Source organism: Alosa alosa, chromosome 17 (assembly GCF_017589495.1).
Source record: "Alosa alosa isolate M-15738 ecotype Scorff River chromosome 17, AALO_Geno_1.1, whole genome shotgun sequence".
Lineage (NCBI taxonomy): Eukaryota > Metazoa > Chordata > Actinopteri > Clupeiformes > Clupeidae > Alosa > Alosa alosa.
Window position 1 is genome coordinate 3,049,944 of NC_063205.1, and position 20,000 is coordinate 3,069,943.

Here is a 20,000-nt window from a genome sequence, read left to right on the forward strand (position 1 = left end):
GCCTGCCTCTATGGGAATTTAACATAGGGGTCAAATACTTATTACCCCTGTATTTTAAGGAAGAACATTTATTTATTTACAATACATTCTTCATTCACTAAGAAAATTGGTGTCCTTAAATGTTAGATTTTTACTCATTTTTTTATTAAGGCATTAAGATCAATTTCTAACAGATGATTTTATATTCATCTTTTTAGTCAACTTTAGCATGGGTTCAAATACTTATTCTCCCCACTGTATGTGTGATGGTGTGTGTGTGTGTGTGTGTGTGTGTGTGTGTGTGTGTGTGTGTGTGTGTGTGTGTGTGTGTGTGTGTGTGTGTGTGTGCGCGCACGCGCGCATCCAGGATCCTCATGTACACATATGCTGCTTGCTGTGTGGGGCGGTAACCATGGCAATAAGCTTCATCAGGCTGCCGAGCAAAGAAAACTTCTTCTGACGGTTCTGACTGGTTTCCATGGACACTGGCGTTGCTTTCGTTTAGTAGCTAACATTCTATTTCTTTCCCTGTATTTCCCTGCGCTACCTGTTGCATACTTATCCAAACTTAGCATAACTTATCCAGTGGGGTCTCTTAATGACACAGAAACAGGAATCAGGTTGTGCTGAGAGGAGCAAAGCAGCCGTGTGTAAACATGTGTCTGTGTGTGTGTATGTGTGTGTGTGTGTGTAAACGGCACAGGAGGAGAGCTCTGCAGTGTGTAACGTGTTCCTGTGTGTTTGTGTGTGTGTGGAAACGGCACAGGAGGAGAGCTCTGCAGTGCCTAAACGAGGGAGGGAGAACAAGGCTGTGTGTTTCTAATGTTTCAGAGAGCTGATGTTTTTATCTAATCTGGCTTCTGACAGTCCCTGCTGATGGCGGCACACATGCAGAGAACGCACACACACTCTCACACACACACTCATACACACATGCACAGACACACACACGCACACACACACAGGCCTGCTGCCACTAAAATACCTCTGCGCCTTAAAAGGAACTGAACGCCTCACACACTTGAGTCTGCCGCTCTCATAGCTCGTCCCACTCTCCCACTTCAGGCCAGGAATCCCAGCAAGCAACCTCTCTGTCTCACACACACACACACGTCTCTCTCCCACACACACTACCAGAGACACTAACACACTCTCATTCTCAGTCACACACACACACTATGTATATTCTCCCTCTCTCACACACACACACTCTATGTCTCTCTTTCTCTGTCACACACACACACACAAACACTATCTCTCTCTCTCGCCCCCACACACACACACACACACACACACTCCATGTCTCTCACAGACACAAAGACACACACGCCTTGACTGTCGCTAGTGGACAAAAAAAAAAAACAATTCCTCTGAACTGACATCATTTTTTGGTTGTTGTTATTGCATTTAAGCATTAGCCTGATGGCACACAAAACAGGGTGAGACACCAAAACAAATATTGCTCCGATTACACACATCACCATTACTAAAACACAGTGGTGAGGGAGCAGGTTTTGGAATGAGAGTCCTAATCACTAAAAACAACATGGCAGCCCAGAGGGAGACAGAGAGAAATGATGGCGCTATTCCACTCTGAGGAGCTAACTTATGACTAAATATTTATTTGAAAATAATTCATATGTTTCATTATGATCATAGTTAGCAATAAGATGTGCTAGCGCCAGCTGCCCCATCCATCTCTGCACATCGGATATAGTCAAAGGCTAGTCATTTGTGACAGCACGGGGTAAAAACACCCAATCTATTTCACCAGGGCTCTGCAGATCCTTCTTATCGTGACGAAGGAGAAAGCAGCCCAGCTGATCTGCCGATAAGACTGAGAACTCCTGACTGACAGCTCGGGTGTCTGTGTGCTCCCGGCTGGCTGGACTGAGGTCCTGCAGCCACACAGTACAGGGTAGGCCAGCCATGCTGCTGCAGAGGGCATTTTTAGTCGGGCATTTACGGCGGGCATTCCTGTAGAGCAGGAAGGGGTCCTGCAGCCACACAGTACAGGGTAGGCCCGCCCTGCTGCTGCAAGGGTATTTTTAGTCGGGCACTTACGGCGGGCATTCCTGTAGAGCAGGAAGGGGTCCTGGAGCTGGAAGTCGAGGTCCTTGGTGATGGGTTCGGTGAGATTCTCCATGCTGAGTCGGTTCATGATGGTGAATCCGTGTCTGGGGGAGGCCAACCTGCGGGTACAGCAACAAGCACCTGTCAGGTCCCTCAGCTCCACCCCTGAGCTTCTGACTACACCAGCATTTCCCTCAGGGTTAAGACAGTATATCAAACTCTATTTATCTATGTATTTATCTATCTATTTATCTGTCTACCTCTATCTATGTATCTATCTATCCCCATCATGGCTCTTGTATGCATCAGCAGAATAAAAACATGGAAACTTTGTGGCGTCCTGCATGACTTATCTTCTGCTAGCCGATGCTCCAGGCGGAGATTAACGCCAGAGTAGTTAAAACGCTCCCTGTTACCTGAATCAGGTGAGCCTCTGGGCGTTCAGCTGCACATCACTAGGACAGCACTGGCCATAAATCAGCCTTAAGCCATCACTCATCTCTCCCACTAGTCAGTTAAGAGCTAAGATTCACAGCCTTTACATCATGATAACATGGACCCTCTGACTGCCGTCACGAGCAGGCCAGGCGCGATGACAATATTAATATTTTAGCAACAATCAAAGCAAGCTCTTCTACATTCTCGTCTTCAAATCACAACGTATTGGGTCATTTGTTAGGTAGGCGGTAATGCAACCAGACGTTGTTTGCCAACCGCCATAAAAACAAGAAGAATGTGTTACGTATACACTTCAATAGTGCTGCCACACCATACCTTGTGTACACAAACAAGGTCCCTTCCACGTCGGTCTTTTCCTTGAGAGAGAGCACATTTTTTTCAGATCACAGCTGTCACAGACCATAACATACAAGTTCATTATTACTGACAAATGATACATTGCTGTTTAATATTAAAATGTACACTAAACACTTGTAGGTAAATGTAGTGTCAAGTCTCAACAACAGGTGAACGTAAGTTAACGTTAGCTGCTACTGTTAATCACAGCCTTGCTTGCTAGCGACTTAGCTATCCAGCAAGTGCCGCTATATTTCAAATTTCTTACTCTTACTCTGACCGACAAAATACATTCAGGAGCTTGCTAACTAACTGTCAACAGTCATGGCAAACCACTTCATAAAGTGTTAGATCTACTCCAAACGCACAGTGGCATTAGTGCTTGCTGGACAGTAAAGCTAAGCTCTCATTAGAAAAGCGCGCGACTTGATACTTTTGCTAACGTTACCCAGGGAAGTTAGCCTTTAGCTTCAATAGCTTACCCATTCATTTGTTTTGCTGTTAAAGGTATAGAGTGCAACTTGACTCGCCACGTCCACTATGTTGTTAATATAGGGATCTTGTCTTTGTAAAGCTGCAAGACTGATGTCTAACCCCTTTGCTGTAAGACAGCTGCCTCCAGTCGTACTCGCAGTCATTATTGCTCAGAGTCACAAGCTAGCCAACTTTGAACCTGCCAGCTGGATGCTTCGTTGAGCAAGCTAGCTGGCTAGTTAGCTACTTAGCTGGTCTACGACGACAGCTCCGTTTCTTATCCAGATTAAAGTGGAAAACAATTAAAATAGTACAAAAATTAAATCACTAAAAGTATTGCCGATGTCTAATGGAGCCGCTTCCGGAGAGTAAAATTAAGAGAAGATAATAAAACAACGGGACGCAGACTAAATACTGGCTAAGCTCTCTGGTCTCTTGACAGGAGCCATGTTTGCTCTTGCCGATTGTAAACAGTTAGGCATCACCAGCTGCTGCATGAACACGTGATACAGGATTAGTGGTTGCTTTGGATAACGTTACACCCTCGCACGCTAATACAGCCCATAGTCGATTCGCAGGAACTGTAAATGGCAAGACATTAAATGTATAGGCCTGTTTTAAGTCGTTATTTATGTATGTATGTATGTATGTAGGCCTTGACAAGAGAGAGAGTGTAATTTCAGAGGTCTCTTTCACAGGGCAGGCTGGCTACTTCACTGGGTTTGATGGCCTTAATCTAGTCCATTCATTTAGAATCAAGTGCAAGCTGTATTGTGACAGCTGGACTTGGTGTGTATCTAAAACAGCCACCATTGCATGATCACTGTCCACTGCACAAATAAATCGGTATAAGAAAGTAAAGCATCTAGAATTAAACTTTTCTTTCACTATAAAATGTAAATGAGCAGCCTGTTCAATGCAAGTGAAGGTCATAGGCAATAACATAAGTCAAGTCTAATCAGCTAAGAGCAATAAACAAAACAAACAACAACATATGAAGTCGCCTACTGTGCAACCCAGCGAAGTATCAATAAAACATAAGCCTCCATTTACCCACATTACAAACACATTTTACAGAACAGGGTAGACTCAAAGAGTTTTACAAATGATTATATGAATAATAGCAAAATACCAAATAATACAATACAGAATGCAAATAAAAATGCCTACATAAGAAATAAAAATAATAAAGAGTATAGAAAATAATAATAAAGCAATGGTAATAATTAGGGCTGTCAAAATAACTGATTAATTTCGATTAATTCATTTGAGAAAAAATAACTGATTAAAAAAATTAGTGCAGATTAATCGATTCCGTATGACCTTTGACCCCGAGCTGTTCTAGTCAGTAAAAAATAGACTGTAAAATGAAGCAGAGAGAAGAAAACGTGCTGCCTAGATCATTGATTGGAACATTTACTTCCAAAAACGTGCTGCCTAGATCATTGATTGGAACATGGCCTGATGGTGTTGATAAAAATAAAGTGTTGAAAATAAAGTCCTTTGCAATGTCTGCAAGTGTTGACATTGAGGGGGTGTTAATTTATTTTCATTGTGTCCCCTTAGGTTATATCTGTGGCCTGAAATGCCTTGCATGTGAAAAAAAAAAAAAAAAAACTTCTTCCCAAGCACTTTTGAATTTATTTCCTCAGCATATTAGGTCATATCATAGATTATTATGGCCATTATTTGAACAGTGAAAATAATAATAAAAGAGTTTTTGAACTTTAATGTCACTAATGCTGATTATTCAATTATTCATTTGAATTTAAATATTTAAAATACTTTCACAGAAAAAAAATTGATTAATTAATCACAGAGTATGTACTTAAGTAAGATTAATTGTTTTAATCGATTGACAGCCCTAGTAATAATAATAAAAACACACACACCTACACACACACACAAATAATAAACAACAAATAAAGCTGGGCCAGTACTACCCATGTTCCAAAGCCCTGCACACTCATATCTGAACTGGCTCCAGTAGCTTGTATAGCGGTCTTTTAATTCAATTCGATTTTACAACTGGCAATATTATTCAACTGTTAATGAAATAATCTCAGTTGTTCACGGGAAGCCTAGTCTCTCTATGTGTGCTGTGATGAGCGTGGATTGTAAAAGCAGATTACACACAGATTATTCTGAGATGATGCCATAATTATACGCAGGTAATACACAAGTCTGATTAACTTACTCAGCGGTGAGAGGCTTTCCACGTCCGTCCGTGTGCAGAGCCACACAGCTGTTAGGGAGCCAGACGAGACGAAGTGCCTGACTCAGGACTACACACAGGATGTGGGCCAGAACCGGGCAGAATGAGTGCCGGCATGACTTTAGCATAGCCATAAATTAGCATAGCCATGAATTCAGCATAGCCATGACTTAGCGCGCGCACACACACACACACACACACACACACACACGTCTACTTAGTGCCTATACACATCTGTCTGCAAGCCTGCCTGTATCAGTTTGTCTGACTTTCTGTCAGAGTGTATTTGACGACTACTGAACCAGCAAAAATGAAAAAGTCTGACAGAGATAATTTTCTCCAAAACAGTGTTTGTGCACAAGTTGGTGGGAACATGCCACATGAGAGTGTGTGTTTGAGAGAGAGAGAGAAAGTGTGTGTGTGTTGAAGAGAGAGAGAGAGAGTGTGTGTGTGTGTGTGTTTGAGAGAGAGAGAGAGAGTGTGTGTGTTTGAGAGAGAGAGAGAGTGTGTGTGTGTGTTTGAGAGAGAGAGAGAGAGGGTGTGTGTGTGTGTGTGTGTTTGAGAGAGAGAGAGAGAGAGAGAGGTGTGTGTGTGTGTGTGTGTGTGTTTGAGAGAGAGAGAGAGTGTGTGTGTGTGTGTGTGTGTGTGTTTGAGAGAGAGAGAGTGTGTGTGTGTGTGTGTGTGTGTGTGTGTGCTCTGCGCCTGGTGTTGAGGACTGATCTTGTTTATATTAATTAGCTCTTGATTTACAGGAGGGAGCAGGAACATCAGCTGACAGGAGTGTCCCAAAGAGCTCATAAATAAAACTTCAGCCTTCCTTTCCACCTCGTTCAAACACTCACAGCCCTCCTTTCCACCTCGTTCAAACGCTCACAGATTTGGTCAGGTATACACAAAGTTCTTTCTGAAAGGCAAAATGAGGTGGTGTGTGTATACATTTACACCTATGAATAAATAATGCTCTCCAGGGAATGTCAAATTTAAAATATAGTTAGATTGTCTGTCATTCATATTTTCTCTTCAAAATGTTCTAGTCAAAATGTTCTAGTCAAAATGTTCTAGTCGAGAAAACAAACAAGAAAGCAGGAAATATGAATAAAGACAAACAATTATGACATTTAGGGATTTTTACGGCTGCATTCTACTGCATCAGATGTTGGCTTGCTGTGAATGTCCTAGAAGTATTTTTCATTGACCTTTAGAAAGAGAGAGAGAGAGAGAGAGAGAGAAGTGGACGCTTTGTGAAATATTGCTTCTGCTTGGTGATAAAGTACTGAGGTTGTGTTCAAAGTCTATAAATGTGGGGATCTGCAGCACTGGAGACGTTTGGTCCAGACTGTATATATACATAGATAACACATATACTGGATATACTGTATACATAGATAACACATATACAGAATATATACAACACATATACAGAATATTTACATAGATAACATATATACTGAATATATACAGTACATAGATAACACATATACAGAATATATACAGTACATAGATAACATATATACAGAATATATACATAGATGACATATATACTGAATATATACAGTACATAACATATATACAGAATATATGTAAGGGATAATTTATAGAAAGCCGGTCATTACTGGGAAAATAAGTCCCGACAGGGCGAACCGGACCCCGACGCGCAGCGGAGGGGTCTTGTTCCGCCCTGAAGGGACTTGTTTTAAACAAAATCTATACATAGATATACTGTACATAGTAGGGCTGTCAATCGATTAAAAAAAATAATCAAATTAATTACATACTCTGTGATTAATTCATCTAAATTAATCGCATATATATTTTTTGCTGTGAAAGTATTTTAAATATTTAAATTCAAATGAATCATTGAATAATCAGCATTAGTGACATTAAAGTTCAAAAACTCTTTTATTATTATTTTCACTGTTTAAATAATGACCATAATAATCTTTGATATGACCTAATATGCTGAGGAAATCAATTCAAAAGTGGAAGAAGTTTTTTTTCACATACAAGGCATTTCAGGCCACAGATATAACCTAGGGGACACAATGAAAATAAATTAACACTCCCCTGAATGTCAACACTATTTCTTTGCATTGATGTGCGACTTTAGAGTTGATGAACTCCGGTGATATGCAAATTCCTTGCTGCAGACATTGCAGAGGGCTTTATTTACAGTAACACTTTATTTTTATGAACACCATCAGGCCGTTTTTAAAAAGTAAATGTTCCAATCAATGATGTAGGCAGCACATTTCCTTCTCTCTCCTTCATTTTACAGTCTAATGGTTACTGACTAGAATGGCTCAGGGTCAAAGGTCACACGGAATCGATTAATCTGTGTTATTTTTTTTAATCAGTTATTTTTTCTCAAATTAATTAATCGAAATTAATCAGTTATTTTGACAGCCCTAGTACATAGATAACATATATACAGAATATATATACAGTACATAGATAACATATATACAGAATATACATAGATAACAAATATACAGAATATACATAGATAACATATATACAGAATATATACATATATAATAATATATAAACAGAATACAGATATACTGTACATAGATAATATATAAACAGAATATATACATATAATAATATATAAACAGAATACAGATATACTGTACATAGATAATATATAAACAGAATATACATAGATATACTGTACATATATAACATAGCAGAATATACATAGATATACTGTACATATATAATATATAAGCAGAATATACATAGATATACTGTACATAGATAATATATAAACAGAATATACATAGATATACTGTACATTTATAATATATAAGCAGAATATACATAGATATACTGTACATATATAACATAATAACATAGCAGAATATAATAAGGGATAACGGCCGCCGAGGTGTCATACAGAATTAACGGACGAGGCGGGGGGGGAGGCAAAGAACTTCCCGAAGCGCAGCGGAGTCCATTAATTCCATATAACAGGACACCTCAAGGCCGTTATCCCGCTTATCACCCGGTTTCCGTTTAAAAAGAAGCCGACTTGTTCAGTTTGTTGTACATCTTTCTTTGGCCCTATAACAGCGATAGCATGGACAGTTAGCTTGTATACAGTTCATTCCATTGTTGCGAAGCATGCTTCCAGGCTCAACCATCGTCCTACTATGGTTGTTATAGTTACCATTCATAAGGATTGATATGGAACAGTGATTAAACTTTTTTTTTTACTTTTTCTACTTCTTAGGTGTCCCGTTATTTAGAATTAATAGCCAGGTTCTGGTATTTAGCAGATGCTTTTGTCCAAAGCGAATACTGTACACACACGTCTGTAGTGTTCATTTGGTGGTCAGAGGGCTCCCTGCATATAGGCTGATGCAGGAACTGTGGGTGGGACCAGTGCTGTTCATGCTTACCACTTCCTGTCAGTACGCTTACTGCTTCCTGTCTCCCACTCTCTGTGAAATCAATCACAACTCACACTGTCAGGCAAACCTCAAATGCTAATCTTACATCTTATTTTTTTCTCTTATTATCTTATTTAATCTTATTATCTCTATTATAATAATTTTTACACTTATGTTTTTGAAAGGCAGAAGTTGTTAATGAAGTCAAAAGTGCACATCTCACAGGATTCTATCCTAGGAAACTGAATAATCCACTTTTTTGACAGATTTAAGATGAGCTATCAGAAAACCCTTTGTTTTTTCTGTGTTGTCCATCTTGAATAGGGCTGACGTGGTCTTTTGACTGAGAGGTACAATCTCATTTAGCCACTAGGGGGCATTACTGCCTTTGACAAGTGCAGAGCAAAGGATCCCTAACTGCTGGCAGCTGGCCTCTGCTCTGAGGAGCACATTTGAACTCCATCTTTGAACACGAACACGCACTTGCCCTAGACAAACATGGAATTTCACGGCGGTGCCCGCGGTGGTAAAACAGTAGCCATGTTTGCCCTGAAGGAACGCTGAGCTTCAGACTTGGGAATCCTTTAAGTCTGAGATGGTTTTACCTAAACCCCAACAGAATCCAAGCTGAGCACAAACACACACACACACTCACACACACACACACACACACACACACACACACACACACACACAGAGCACCTGGTCTGACTGGGTGAGTAACATGATCGCTACAGCTGTAAAAAGTGAGGCAGGCCCACAGGACAATCTGCCTCTTCAACCTATAGGCACAGGAAAAGCACCTTGCAGCTTCCTCTTCAACCTATAGGCACAGGAAAAGTACCTTGCAGCTTCCTCTTTAACCTATAGGCACAGGAAAAGTACCTTGCAGCTTCCTCTTCAACCCATAGGCACAAACACTTTGTTGATGCTGCTTCACCAAATTTAAGAGCTTTTACTGGAATATAATCTGAGGTTCTTTGCTGTAGCTATTCAAGAGCTAAAGTCGTAGAGTATCATCTGAGGTTATTTATTGGACCTTTTTACTGTGTTGCTCAGTAATAATAAAGTGCTTTAGGTGCCCTGATAAAGCATTTTATAGAGTTGTTGTGGTTGTTATTGTTATTGTTATTGTTGTTGTTGTTGATGTTGTTGTTGTTGTTGTTGTTGTTGTTGTTGTTAATACTACTGGGCTGTAAGTTGACCCAGAGGAAGTGATAAACCTTCTGAAATAAGAGCCCTTTGGCTTTGTTTATTTTGGAGATTGAAGCCTCGGGCTGTTCTATTATCAGGTTTACAACTTCCTCTGGGTTATCCTACCTACAGTAGGTTTGCCACTAAACCACCTACTTCGGCTCATCTGCATCAGTGGCCCATCACACCCAGGGCACCACCCTGTCTATACGGGCCTGGTCACACCCATTAGGTGTCATCTTCTGAATACTGAGCTGACCCGACGCGCCTGGTCTCTTGAGTGTAGGTGGGATGTGTGCCTGTAATCAGACCAAACACAAACGGGCTAAACCTCCACTTGACAGGGGCCCTGGTTTGCCCTTTATGTCTGCTGTGAATTCCTTTGTTTGACAATTTGGCTGATTGTTTCTGTAGCCCTCCCGGAAACGCGATTCAACCCCTGCATGACTAAACATCATCGCAGATTGGATCGACTTTACTACTAAATTGAACTGCTTGTAATGTGACTTGTATCTACTTAGGTGAGATCATGAATGTATTTATGTGTATATATATATAAGTATAAGTATATATACTATTTTGATCACTTTTAGATGTTCCAGTAAGGATTGGTGAAAGGGGATGAGGTGGCTTGGGCAGCCCCCCCCCCCCAACTTCATCATAGCACTTTCAATCATATTATTGGGGTGTTGCATTGGCCAGTTCTGATCATTGGAGGGGTTACACCCTCCCTCCCATATTGGGGGTTGGGGGATGGGGTAGCCTACTGCGCATGAATGCACATTAAACTTGTGCCATAATTCTTCCCATGTAGCATCCTGTTTTTTCTTTATATATTCTGCTCCTGATCCCAGTCATGTGTGGATTCCAGCGACTTGGGATCAAATCTGAAGCCCCTTCTCTTCTCTAATGGACGTTGCCTTGTTGCACCAAATGCCATTATTTGGGGTCTTGTGGAAAGTCCCACTGGACGGAAATAGTTCTGCTGACGGGGAAAACGGTAATCGGTCATCTTCATATATGGTCAGCGTGGCACCGAAGCGGGCCGTGCTGACTCACCCAGCGCCCGTTCCCAGGGTCGGTACTGCCCGCTATCTTCCTCCCTCTCCCGCTCAACATCACCACACCAAACTATGTGTTGCGTGGCAATCTCACAACAAATTGATTTTTTCTTGCAAATAAGCCTCTTGGGATGACTATGTCGATAATCATGGCGTGTTGCTACCAGCTGATGTGTCTTTGTTGAGAAATTATCTCGTGTTTGATACAGTACTATTACGGGAAGTTAGGTTCCTGGCTTGGTGTAGATCAACATGTGGTCGTGAGTGCGGTTTGAGGTGGACCGATTGAGCTGGCGTCCCCAAAGGGTTCTGGGTTTAGAAGTCTCATATCAAATAAAGAAGGCTGCCTATTGGTGGGCACCGCCGAGGTTCGACGCATCCCAGACCTCATGACGTCTTCCTCGAGCACACATTTTACCAGTTAACGATGCCTGAGCCAGGCTGATCGCCTGTGGATACGCTCTCTGTATATCCGTTTCAAAGGTACGCCGTGTGTTAACGTAAATCGCGCTGCCAGGGACAAACATGAACCCGTCCAGACGGCCAATATCCCGCGCAGCGTAACATCTTCACTCCGTACCCTCTCTCTCTCTGAATTGGCACTCACAATCCGCCCACCTTTTCGCTGTACTCCTGTTTTTCTTCCCCCCGGAGATAGCACGTCTGGAACGCCATGGAGCTTACTTCTATTTTCTAGCGCAGTAACATCTGGAACCAGTCAGGGAGTCTACGGGGAAGGGGGGGCCCGGCCGTCACCCCCCTCTCTCTCTCCCCCCTCTCGCGCTCGCTCCTCGCGTTTCCAGACACAGGCACTGCAGAGAGAAGCGCACGGACTCGCTCAGCCGCTCGGCTCCCTCTCCGCGCTTAGAGACTGGAACGGACTCAATTCATATCTCCTGGAGAAGCACGATGCTCTTGCAAATGTTTTTGGACAACAACGAAGGAATCAGTAAAAATCTGAAGATGTATTTCGTGTGAGATCTGATCTGGAATATACAAATATTTAGGATTTTTGGGGGGCCGTTAAGATCTTGAACCTTTTTTTTCCTTCCCAGTGCCAGCGCCCGGTTTTCTTGTTGGTTGAGCTGTTGCGTTTCTGAGATTTCTGGGCAATTTGATCCCGTTTTTGATGATTACTAACAGCAAGTGGTGCTGGTCTCGTGTTTCGGAGGCAGGGCCCGGATGTTCCGAGGATGCACTGGTTCGTTTTCTTAGGTGGTTCCAGCGAATATCTCTTTCTGTTGTTTAACTCCATAATGGGGATCAGGTAATATTAACTCCGGCGCAAAAGAAGGAATATCTCAAGCTTTCCGTTGCTTGTTTTATTTTATTTTTTTCTTTGATTTCTTTTCCTCCTTTGGTTGTTCCCCACTACCCCTCCTCTTTCCCATCCTCTACCTTCAACTACGGATAACGCTGGACCACATCTATGGTAAATGAAAGCAAAAACATGTACTTACCGGAGGACACCCTTGAAAACCATCAAGGTAAACATCTCTTTCTGCTTTTGGGATGTGTTATGTGTGCGTGTGTGTGTGTGTTTATTAATGCATGATGGCACATTGCTGTTCAAAGGCAGCATGGACGGGGAGGTGGCGGAGCGGAGGTGTTATTGGAGATGATCAATGGTGATAAACAGTATAAAGACAATATATGGCATCACAGCAGACGGACCCGTCTTTATCTGCGTCGGTAATTATGTTCTTTAAGATGCTCGCTCGCCGTCACCCTACCATCTCGTTACAGGTTAATGCAGGCTGGCAGGTTGGCTATTGAATACACCGACAACCTCTTCTTCCCCGAATAAGAACGTCTTAACCTCTAACGGGGAGGTAGCAGGACTTTTCCATGAGCAAAGTTAAAGTAAATTAACAGATGGCTTTTCGGAGTCTCGCCTGGACGTCAGAGCAACAGTGGTTGTGCGGCGCGTAAATCGGCCTACGAGTAGCCTCGGGGACTGAAACCTATGCGCATTGCCATCAACGACTATTCATTTAACCTCCGGGATCACATATATTTCCTACCGCAGGCTTTCACACGAGATGTAATTTTGAAAAGGAAACACGAAAGACACGAAATCACTAAAAGCCGACATGATATGCGCGGAGGCTCTTGCGCTCGGGGCCAGTGGGCGGCCTACTTGTTTAAAAGAAACCTTTTAAAAGTTTGGGATTTATGTGGTATTTAAAAAGGGAAACATACCGCCAGTAGCAAAGCTTATTGCTGGTAGGCCATCTTTGTTCAAGGAGAGTGAATTAGTATCGCCTTCAAAGCAACCAGCGTGGCGCATTGATTTGACAGTCTTCATGTCACATGTCTGGTATTGGGTCCCGTTAAAATGGCCTTGATATCATTGTACTGAACGCTCACGGCCTTATCGCAGTAGGCCTACACGAGAGTGGGTTTTCCAAGTGGAACTAGTGGTGTCTACCTTTAGCCTTCACCTCCGCTATGGCAACAGAGGCGGCGACCCATAGCAACAGTGCCATACTGATTCTGGGTGCTCTCGGAGGTAGCAGGAGAGCTTGACATTTACGTGAGTGGCGCAGCCTCCCAGATAGTTTGCGACCTACATGTAATCTGTTTAGATTCTGTATTAACATGTTGACCAACAGGCCAACTAGAGCCGACTCGAAGATCCACAGTGGTCACTGTGCTGTTTGTGAGTCATTATGAAATGTGATGTTTCTGAATGAACTGAGCCAGATTTTTTAAAACATATCTTTAGTTTCACATTAAGGGAATGCTTACGCCTATTTAGTGTGGAGATTTTGCAGTTTTCCAACTCAAAGTAGGGTACAGCATCTATTAAGGTGTTTTATGTAAGACATTCTCACATGCCCAGTTTTCTCTGCGTGTCATTGGTCAGTCCCACTGATAATAAACAAGCTTGAAGGTCTCCCATGGCTACACCACCCCAGAGAACTGACACCGTGCCGAGCTGGTAAGAAGGAGCCGGGAAAGAGGAGTCGGGAGGAGAGGAGGTGGGAGGAGAGGAGTCGGGAGGAGAGGAGGTGGGAGGAGAGGAGTCGGGAGGAGAGGAGGTGGTGATTGTCGCTGCTGTGTTGTCAACAGTAACCGATACGCCAAATTAGCCAACAGTAGCCGTGTGAGGCCAAATGCTAAAACTAGAGCATAAGGTGAACATGTGATGTCATGTTCCAGATGTAGTCCAATAACAACATTACAGAGTGCAGCTTCTCTGATGTGGCCCTGATGTGGCTCTGATCTGGTTCTGATATGGCCCTGATATGGCCCTGATCTGGCCCTGATGGTGCCGCTGCAGCGTGGGTCGACCCAGAGTCCTGATCCTCCAGGAGTCCCCAGTGAACCTGACACACTTAGCCCCACAGAGAGCGTCCGTGTGATACCGGCCTCGGAACCGTGAACCGGAGAGGGTGTTATACTGGCTTCAGAACCGTGATCCGGAGAGGTTCTAATTCTGGCCCTGATGTGACCCTGATGTGGCTCTGATGTGGCCCTGATGTGGCCCTGATGTGGCTCTTTTCTGACTTCTGCCAGAAGACGTCCAGTGAGGTCATGCCTATATTCTTAATACTCTTATAATGTTACGTATCTGCACGACAATGGTACTGTTCATACATTGTTCATATCACATAGCCATATTTATTCTGCTCTTAAAAAGTAACTGCTAATACACTGCACATATTTATATCTAATTTATATTACTCTAAACCACCTTCTGTAAACCAACTGCATACTATTGTCTACACTGCACTATATTTCTTGTCCTGCCTATGCACCACCTGTCTATACTTTGCATATCACATTGCACTTTTCTGCTTTTTTGCACTTCTGGTTAGACACAAACTGCATTTTCGTTGGCTTTGTACTTGTACTCTGCACAATGACAATAAAGTTGAATCTAATCTAATCTAATCTAATCTAATCTAATATCTGTGAATGTGAGTCAGGGATGTTTTTGAACCGCTGCAGCCAAGCACAGAACAGGATGTGGCATTTACTGGAATTTACCGCCATTTACCTGTGTGTGTGATCCAGCATTTACCAGTGTGGTGATCCGCCATTTACCTGTGTGGTGATCCGGCATTTAGCTGTGTGGTGATCCGGCATTTACCAGTGTGGTGATCCGCCATTTACCTGTGTGGTGATCCGCCATTTAGCTGTGTGGTGATCTTTACATAGCACCATACATAGCACATATAACATGTGACACATGACAGCAACATGACAGCAAATGACATTCCCATGTGACATTCCCAACCCCCAAATAAAAACACATATATTCCCAAACCCACCCAGTAAAAACACATCACATCAGAACTCACAAGTAGGCACATCACATCAGAACTCAAGTAGACACATCACTACCACCCTGAACTCACAAGTAGGCACATCACTACCGCCCTGATAGGATGCCATCTCTGAAGTGGATACGTGCCGTATCAGAGCCACATCAGGGCCACATCAGGGCCACATCAGAGCCACATCAGGGCCACATCAGGGCCAAATAAGGGTGTTCAGGAACATGTCTGAATGACCCAGCGCTGTATGGAAGGCTGAATGACCCAGCGCTGTATGAAAGGCTGAATGACCTAGCACTGTATGGAAGGCAAATTCTAAATTGCACCATTCTCAGTCTGAGTGAGACTCACCACGTGCAGAGGACTAGGGCTGTCACTTTATGTTCGAAAATCGATTGCACAATCGATTGGACCAACCAACACAAGTTTCGAAAACTAAAATAGGGAATCGGTTTTAACCAAATATGTACACTATTAATTTTAAACGAATTAAACAAATAAAAAAGATATGTAACAAAACTCACAAACAAGCAGAAAGAGAATAAAAGAATTCCGAAGTGCAGTAAGCATCGCGAAAGCGGAAAAGAAAATTCCCACCAATTTTACGCACCGGAAACAGCTGTTTCAATCGGCTGCTGTGCTGCTGGTGTTTTGCTAAAAAATGGAGGACAACACGATCAAGCTGTGCGACATGAGAGAGACGAGTGATAAGCCCTAATAACTTGAGGAGTTCGATATGGAAGCACTTCGGGTTTTGGGTAGATCAAACTATGGAGAAGGACAAAGCGGTATGCAAACTGTGCAGTCGTTAGTTCCTACCTAGGCGAAATTTGTTTGACATTTCTAATCGTAAACGTTGAAGCCTGCAGTAATGTTTTTCACCGATGTTATGACACTCTGCTTATTGTTTTTCAAGAATGTTGCACTGCTGTTTGTCATTGTGCATGAAACTTCACGCCAATAAATCATCAGAAATATTGCTGGCTTGTGCGTCTTCATGCGTCCTCTTTACGTTCGTCCTAATGCCTATTAGTTGTCCTTGGATTGGAAACGTCTTTAGACATGGAAAATCGATTTTACAATCGATTCAATGAACACTTATGTCTCAAAAATCAAACAGGATTTTTTAACAAAAGTGACAGCCCTACAGAGGACCCTCTGAAGGATGCAGGACTCTCTAAAGGATGCAGGTCCTTATGAAGGATGCAGGACACTCTGAAGGATACAGGAGCCTCTAAAGGATGCAGGTCCTTATGAAGAATGCAGAGCCAGTGAAAGATGCAGAGCCTGTGAAAGATGCTGGAGCCTGTGAAAGATGCTGGAGCGTGTGATGGATGCGGCTCTGGTTTCCTCATTCTTATGCTGCACGAACCCCGGCCCACATGCCAGCCGTGACAGATGGAGTCTGGCGTCCTTCTGGCCTCCAAACATGGAGCATCCTTCCAGCTCCAGCAGGTCCCTCCTCTCCTCCAATCAGGGAGAGTATCACTAATCAGTCCCTCCTCTCCTCCAATCAGGGAGAGTATCACTAATCAGTCCCTCCTCTCCTCCAATCAGGCAGAGTAACACTCATCAGTCCCTCCTCTCTGTCCTCCAAGCAGGCAGAGTAACACTCATCAGTCCCTCCTCTCCTCCAATCAGGCAGAGTAACACTCATCAGTCCCTCCTCTCTGTCCTCCAAGCAGGCAGAGTAACACTCATCAGTCCCTCCTCTCCTCCAATCAGGCAGAGTAACACTCATCAGTGTCCTCACCTCTTCTACATGCAGGGGGAACGGTGTGTGGAGCTGGTCAGGCTGCGTCCCTCTGTCCTGCGTCCCTGTCCTGCGTTCCTCTCCTGCGTTCCTCTCCTGCGTTCCTGCTTCCCTCTGTCCTGCGTTCCTCTCCTGCGTCCCTATTGGGCGGTCATTAGTGGCGATGGCTGTCGCTGTAGTGGACTGTAGTTCAGGGAGGCCTCTTGCCAGGCCCATATCATATGCAGCATTACTCATTAGGACTAATAATGTGATAATAATGTGTACCATAGATGGGTGTGAGCCAGGGGAGGCCACACACACACACACACACCTATACCCTATACTCTCTCTCTCTCTCCAGTGATTAGGGGTATAGATGTCAGTAGTATGTACTGTATGTGCAACAGTGTGTGTGTGTATGTGTGTGTGTGTGTGTTTGTGTGTGTGTGTTGATGGTCATTTTGATACCACAGATGAATAGAGACCCAGTCAGACCATTAGTATGAAAAATCAGGAAGAGAGTTTATTTACAATGATGCGCATCAAGGGAGAGACAGCATGACGTCACCTAAAGATCCATCAGCTGCTCTAACTAGACAAGGAAATAGTTAGGGTTTAAGTATCCTTCCAGGCTGACAGGAGATGGCGTTGGTCATCCCATCTCACGTGGACTAAACTGAATCAGACTCTGATTAGTGGCATCCTGGCAATCCGGAGCAGATAGCTACTGACGCAGCTATGCAGAACAGTGAAACACTGCAAAGTCATAATATTCCTGCTTATCTCTAAATACAGTCACACACAGATATACACAGGGACAGTACAGATATCATACAGTCATTACCTAGAATCATACTTTTAGTATCAAAGTGACCTACTAATGAGAAATGCAGAACATTAAACCACATATTGGAATATTGCACATACAGTACTGTTCTATTCCACTTTCTCTCAGTGTGTGTGTGTGTGTGTGTGTGTGTGTGTGTGTGTAACGGTAGCCAGCTGGTACATAGCTATGTAGTATGTACTTCAGGTGAACCTCCCTTCTGGCAGCGCAAGTGCACACACGACACACACACACACACACACACACACACACACACACACACACACACACAGTCTCACACACACACACACACACACACACACACACACACACAGTCTCACACACACACACACACACACACACACACACACACACACACTCTCTCTCTCAGTGAGTGGTCTTGAATTTCCCCTTGGGGATCAATAAAGTATCTATCTATCTATCTATCTGGTGTGGAGATGTGTGTGTGTCAGGTGGAGTGGGAGTTGTGTGGGGGAGATTAAACTCCCCAAAGAGTGGGTGACCAGGGCAGTTCCTTACCCCTGACCCATTTATCAGTGAAGGAGTGATGGTGAAAGAGAGAAAGATAGAGGGATGAGTTTATCAGTGGAGTGATGGTAAAAGAGAGAAAGATAGAGGGATGAGTTTACCAGTGAAGGAGTGATGGTGAAAGAGAAGAGAGAGAGAGAGAGAGAGAGAGAGAGGGATGAGTTTACCAGTGAAGGAGTGATGGTGAAAGAGAAGAGAGAGAGAGAGAGAGAGGGATGAGTTTACCAGTGTGTGTACAGTTGAGATAATCTCCTCTGTCGTGGCTAATCTTTCCATACTGAGCAGTGTCCTATTCTAGAGGCTTTCAGACCAGAGGCTAACGCCAACGCTAATGCCATCTGTGGGCAGGGATGCTATATCAGCCGCGGATGCTAATGCTAACGCTATTGCCCTCTGTGGCCAGGGATGCTATATAAGCCATCGACGCTAACACTAGCGCCCTCTGTGGCCAGGGATGCTATATCAGTCTTGGCAGCATGGATTGGGCAGGAGATGCAACGATTATATGCTAACTTCAGTTCTGATATGGCTCTGATATGGCTCTGATATGGCCCTGATATGGCCCTGATATGGCCCTGATATGGCGGTGGGAGGTCTGTGGACTGATGCTCTGTACCCTGTGTGTGTGTGTGTGTGTGTGTGTGTGTGTGTGTGTGTGTGTGTGTGTGTGTGTGTGTGTGTGTGTGTGTGTGTGTGTGTGTGTGTGTGTGTGTGTGTGTGTGTATGTGGGGGTGGGCATGATTGTTGATGGTGAGGCGTGTGTTAGTGATTGTTGATGGCGTAGCGTGTGTTGATGGTTGTTTATGGTGGAGTGTATTGATGGTGTGTTGGTTGTTAAGTTGAAGTGTGTGTTGGTTGTTGTTGATGGTGAGGAGTGTATTGATGGTGAAGTGTGTATTGGTTGTTGTTGATGGTGGAGAGTGTATTGATGGTGAAGTGTGTGTTGTGTGAGCAGGCAGAGTGGAGTGTGTAGGTGTGTTGGTGTGAGGAGTGTGTGTACTGACATTGAGGAGTGTGTATACTGATGTTGAGGTGTGTGTTGCTGTGAGGAGTGTGTACTGATGTTAAGGTGTGTGTTTATGTGAGGAGTGTGTATTGATGTTGAGGACGGGGTGTATGTACTGATGTTGATGTGTGTGTTGGTGTGAGGAGTGTGTTTTTATGCTGAGGACGTGGTGTGTGTGTGAGGAGTGTGTTTGCTGATGTTGACGTGTGTGTTGGTGTGAGGAGTGTGTATTGACGTTGAGGACGGTGTGTGTGTGTGTGAGGACTGTGTGTGCTGATGTTGACGTGTGTGTTGGTGTGAGGAGTGTGTATTGATGTTGAGGACGGTGTGTGTGTGTGAGGAGTGTGTGTGCTGATGTTGACGTGTGTGTTGGTGTGAGGAGTGTGTATTAATGTTGAGGACGTTGTGTGTGTGA

General features: G+C 43.5%; 1 protein-coding gene across 1 annotated transcript in view; it reads right to left on the minus strand.

The window, feature by feature from the left end:
* Positions 1–17,438, minus strand: part of LOC125310966 (mRNA-decapping enzyme 1B-like) — a 38,511-nt gene extending 21,073 nt beyond the window's left edge. Inside the window, exons 1-3 of the mRNA XM_048268765.1 lie at positions 17,223–17,438; positions 2,827–2,867; positions 2,044–2,171 (exon numbers count right to left, since the gene is read on the minus strand). Coding sequence (XP_048124722.1) covers positions 2,044–2,171; positions 2,827–2,867; positions 17,223–17,438 — 385 coding nt within the window. The remainder of the gene's footprint in view (positions 1–2,043; positions 2,172–2,826; positions 2,868–17,222) is intronic.
* Between the last annotated feature and the right edge of the window lie 2,562 nt (positions 17,439–20,000).